General features: G+C 40.5%; 2 protein-coding genes across 2 annotated transcripts in view; both read right to left on the reverse strand.

The window, feature by feature from the left end:
- The window catches only part of LOC104962912 (chloride intracellular channel protein 5-like), a 5,847-nt gene extending 2,215 nt beyond the window's left edge, over positions 1 to 3,632 (reverse strand). Inside the window, exons 1-4 of the mRNA XM_010791421.1 lie at positions 3,408 to 3,632; positions 1,900 to 2,009; positions 1,358 to 1,483; positions 1,174 to 1,280 (exon numbers count right to left, since the gene is read on the reverse strand). Of these exons, the coding sequence (XP_010789723.1) occupies positions 1,174 to 1,280; positions 1,358 to 1,483; positions 1,900 to 2,009; positions 3,408 to 3,464 (400 nt within the window). The 5' untranslated portion in view covers positions 3,465 to 3,632. The remainder of the gene's footprint in view (positions 1 to 1,173; positions 1,281 to 1,357; positions 1,484 to 1,899; positions 2,010 to 3,407) is intronic.
- Positions 3,633 to 3,733: 101 nt separating this feature from the next.
- LOC104962913 (uncharacterized protein DDB_G0271670-like) overlaps positions 3,734 to 5,347 on the reverse strand; it is a 2,823-nt gene continuing 1,209 nt past the window's right edge. Inside the window, exon 4 of the mRNA XM_010791422.1 lies at positions 3,734 to 3,775. Within this exon, the coding sequence (XP_010789724.1) occupies positions 3,734 to 3,775 (42 nt within the window). The remainder of the gene's footprint in view (positions 3,776 to 5,347) is intronic.

The raw sequence follows: 5,347 nt of genomic DNA on the forward strand, positions 1-5,347 counted from the left end.
GACACACTACACCACGACACTACGACTACACTACCACTACTACACACTACTACACTACACTACACACACACACACACACACACACACACACACACACACACACACACACACACACACACACACACACACACACACACACACACACACACACACACACACACACACACCAAGGTCAAAAGGTCATAAGAGTCAACAAATCAAAGCTACAAAAATGTGCATCACATTTAAAATGTCAAATTGCATCACTATTTCATTTTGCCTCCTCAGACCTTTGGCCTAAATTACGCCCCTGCTTACTTGATACATGTATTTTATTGAATCGTTTATTTGGCAGGGACAATGCACAGTAATGAACACTTAAAACATTCAAATGTGTCCAGCGTAATAGTGCCAGCATTAGCTTTGAGCTAGTTTCCATCCGCAGTCCCTCACATAAAACATTTAAGAAAATTACATTTTACAAACATAGTAAAAACAAAATACATGATATGCAAAAAGTGCAAGAGCAGCATACACAAGTATTTATGACATGGTAATAAAATATAGCAGCTACGACATCAAGTGCAAGAAAGATAAGAGCTACATAAAGTGCAAGAGGAGATACCCCTGTGTTAAAGTGCAGCTCGCGACGATTACTTGTCTGTTTGTTTCTAAACCATTCTTTGAGTTGACCTTTGAAGCTATTGAGAGTGGGACAATCCCGTATCTCAGTTGGGAGGCTATTCCAGAATGAGAGGACATTTTGTCCAAAAGTGGTCGGTCTACGGTGGACTTCACAGTCTCCTCTGGTTTCTGACCTACTGCAGCGCCCAGTGTGTTTTCTGTGGATGAATTCCCCTAAGGGAGGGGGGGGCAGTCCATGTAAACATTTATAAATAAAACACATACTTTTAAAAGGCTTAAAGTGGTCAAAACTCAATAAATTGTGTTTTTCCAGGATGGTACAGTGGTGGTATGAATGTGGCTTTCTGTCAAACACCTGGATCGCTCTCTTGAACAGCTGTTCTATGGGTTTCAGGTTTGTGGCAAAAGCAAACGAGCAGTTTGTCAAACTGTATTCAATGTGGGATAGAATCATACAGTGGAGGTATGACTTTGCAGCATTGACAGAAGAAAGGTCTGATTTGTTAAATAAATAAATAATAAACGTACTAATAGGTCTCGAGTACTTACCTCGATTATTATCCGGTCTTTTGTTCTTGACGTAAGCAGAGAACTTGGCGAATATATCATTTCCCGCTGCGTTTGATTCCCGATTCTTTGCTGCAAGTTTGGGATACCTAACACACAGAAACACAGTAAAAAGTTAGGACGTTGATCACCTTTTCCTGCGTGTGTTTACGGGTGTGAAACCTACTTTGGTGGAGCCAGCATCTCCTCCAGATACTCCTCCACTTTGTTAACGTCGGTGAGCACCTCCCCCTGGAAGGTGAGGAAAGGCGGGTGCGTCCCTGGAGCCAAGTTGTGGAGATCGGCCGGTTTCCTAATCAGAGAGGAAGGAATTTACAACCTCCATAAATCTGTAATGAAACGCTATTTCAATATCACAACCACCTGTAAACAAATGATCCTCCTTTCCGTGTTTGTTTAGCAATGGTTGCTACCTCAGGCCTCATTTCCTAATAATCTTTAAAGTGACCCTTTGAGATTTTGTTCATTAACTTCATGTTTTTCTCAAAGCAGCACTTGGAGCGAGACATAATTAAATGCACAGGTTCAAATGGTATCTATTAGTGGGCTAATCAAACAGCAAGTAATGTGATGTAAATGTATGATTGTTGCAGGTGTTTTTTAAAAAGCACATAGAAAGTGAAAGCGTGTTTTGCCTTCTATTAAAATGTGGGTTTAATTGGGTTTTGGAGCTTTACTCCTGTGCAGGCTTATTCAATAGTTTCTTACCTTTTGAGGTCCACAGTGGTGACATTGAAGACTACTCCTTTCAGCCAGAGGATCATAAAGAGGCGCTGAGAGAAGGGACAGTTTCCGATGCTCTCCCCATCGCTCCCAGCCTGTAAACACACACACATGCTGACAAGGTAAGAGGCCAACGATGCTACAGAAACGCAGACACACACGTCCAAGGACTCTCACACACACGCTCATTCAATCAGTGACACCAACGCAAACTGAAACACACCTGGAGTTAAGCCAGGAGTTATAGCAGCACAGGGTAAGAACTTTATCTGCATTTGATGTGGAGGAATAAGGCACCAATACCAAATATTTTCAAATGGTTTTGTTGCTATTTTTACAGATTTGTATCCTCTGTATTCACATTTATTTGCAATAGCATTTTTTTTTTTTACCTAATCACGAATGAATCTAACCTCCAATACTAAACCTGCCAAAAATAAAAGCAGGAAAAAGCTGATACTGTATAATTGGCATATGATCGCATACAGTAGTGTGTGTGTGTGTGTGTGTGTGTGTGTGTGTGTGTGTGTGTGTGTGTGTGTGTGTGTGTGTGTGTGTGTGTGTGTGTCTGCAATAGGACACTGTAACGAGACACTGAGTCCAGCATGAATAATCCACACTGCTTCCATTAACCGCCTCACTGCCTGCTCAGTTCCTACTGTACCACACAGCAGCAGTTATCAGATATGGAAATGATATTATCAATCCGCAGGCACACACACACACCTCCACAGAAACACTCTACCCACTGTGTGAATCCTGCTGTTGTTTGTGTTTTAAAACATGACTCCAATACTCCCCATGCAGACATTACAGTTGATGCATTACAAACTTTACGAAAAGTTCATTAGCAAATTAGTCATTGTTAAATATGCATTCAGGACATTTGAAATCAGCTTTAATTTAATGGCTTTACGTTAATGTGTAGCACGTATTCAAAATAATCAGCAGCAATATATAAATACACTTATCTACCAATACTTAGATGAGGAAATGAATACCACTCATGTCTATGTTTAGGAAAGTGCTGTGCGGAGAAAAATAATATTATATATTTCTAAATACACACACACACCTACACACATAATGGGTCATAACTTCAGAGCATTATAAAGCTTCAGCTCTCAGTTCTGAACTGAAAGGACTCCAGGAATAATTCATGAGAAGAGAGAAAGAGAGAGATTGTCTACGCACGTGGGTGTCAGGTTAACACATGGAAAATCAGCACACAAAAACAACAACAACATGGCATGCACACGCTTAATGGATCCACCCCCACACACACTTTAAAGATCCTATAGGGTGCACATTCAGCTTGAATCTACTTAACAGGCAGAAGGCAGGGAATGAAAGTCAAGTTTTTCAAGAATTTGAAAGCGAAAAAGGATCTGTTGTCGGCATGTGATGATCTCAAACTCACACACACACACATTCAAACACTCACACACATTCAAACACTCACACACAAGCACACACACCCCAAGACTCCCCACCTTGACAAATAGCTCAATATCAGGGTCCTTGTCCTCCTCGGCTGCTGTATCCGTCATGGTCCAAAAAAACCACGCTTTGCTTATGTGTTTTGTTTCCGTGTGTGTGTGTGTGTGTCGTGTCAGTTTACAGCAGATTCTACTCCAGGTTCACGAGGTGAAGTCCGCCTAGTCCCATAGTAGCTCTGTCAAACTAACTGTGTGTGTGTGTGTGTCTGTGTGTGTGTCTGTGTGTCTGTGTCTGTGTGTTTCAATTTGTACCCAAGGCCTCAGCAGTGGGGCGTTACAGTACTGGACAAAAATAGCCCCCTTTTCGTGGGGAGGGGGTGTCACTGGAAGAGAAGAGTCACCCCAGGGTGCACAGCTCTTGACTGTGAGAACACACACCGGGTGACTTTGAATCATGGGGAGTTTTCACACACTCATCAGCAACCATGGGGGTATCAGGCTGTCAACTCTGACACACATGATCAACTCCAATTAAATAATTTACAGGTATAACGATCCTTCCAAACAAATGAGATATGCTAGCTAAACTGACCCAGAGCTGTACCTATTCTTTACATATTTACTGTCATTAATAAGGTGTTTTTTATGTGTTTTGCTTTAATGCAGGATGTGTAATGTGTTCTGTATTTGTAGTATATCGTTATCCCCACAAAAGCTTTGAACTCAATTAAAACGAGAACCGAATGAAAAAGGTAACTTGAACCTGAAGTGATGTTTCATGTTTATATCTATGTTTCACCATGTCTTCATTTGATAATGAAACTAGATATTTGAGGCATCTTTGAAGGAAATGTAGAATGTATTGCTGAGTTTGTAAAGAGTTAAGTATATCAGTAGCACTTTGTTATAAAGCCACATTAACAAAGGGTTTAGGAGCCGTAGCTAATGACTTTTATAATGGTATATAAATAATTTAGAAATTCTTTAATAACAAGAGGAAAGACTTTTGGGTTGCCAGGTTGTAGAATTTCCTCCTCTAGGTGTGTCACCTAATAAGTGTGGATAAATCATTAATTAAAGATGAGTTATCCATCAAGAACGTAGTTGTTAATGTTGATAAATTGTTTATAAATGAATTTATGTTAAGATGCAGAACAAAAGTCAAGATAAGGTGGCTTCTTGTTGACTATTGATGATGTTAAATGATTTGTTTTTCTATAAATGAGTAAGCTTTTACTATAACTAATAAAAGATAGTCTCCAATTCTAATGCTTTGCTAACGTTTCAGGATTCAGTTGGCATTAAAATAGTGTGTAGGTGCGGCCAAGAGGGATCACAGTCGTTAAATTGCTATCATTTTTACAGTTGTAGTTTCAAAGTGTCATATTTATGATGCTCCAGAGCAAGTGGACTTTAGTGGGGGATGTGCATGGTACGCAATATATTATGTGTGTGTGTTTAGGTGTGGAGGTACAATGTGCAGTTTAGATAGATACACACACACCTTATGAATTCAATTGGCCATGCAGAACATTCTTGTGAGTTCAACTTATATTTAGAACACACAGTCACACTCACACACAGAGAAATGACTAAACATGACAACCTATGAATAGAAGTGTGTGTGAATAGCACATGAGGTAGAGGGCCCAAACAATAGGACTACTGTCGAACTCTGGACACACACACACACACACACACACACACACACACACACACTTTAGGAGACGCTCATTGACCTTGCACACTCAAAGTTGTTCGTGAGCAACTGATATGATGGGATAACGACTGAGATTTATGACTTGGNGTTGACAATTCAGATTTCCTGGGAAATGTAAGTTTCGGGGTGGGCCCGCCCTGATAAATCAAATGCCCGCCCAGAGACGTATGTCTGCCGCCGGGTCTGGTGCTACAGGCATTGTCCTTACAACTACAATAAGCATGTAAATGTTAATCTACAGCTCCAGCGATCCACTAGCACCAGAGTCTACAAC

The sequence above is a fragment of the Notothenia coriiceps genome, unplaced genomic scaffold (genome assembly GCF_000735185.1).
Source record: "Notothenia coriiceps isolate Sejong01 unplaced genomic scaffold, NC01 NC01_scaffold00035454, whole genome shotgun sequence".
NCBI classification, from domain to species: domain Eukaryota; kingdom Metazoa; phylum Chordata; class Actinopteri; order Perciformes; family Nototheniidae; genus Notothenia; species Notothenia coriiceps.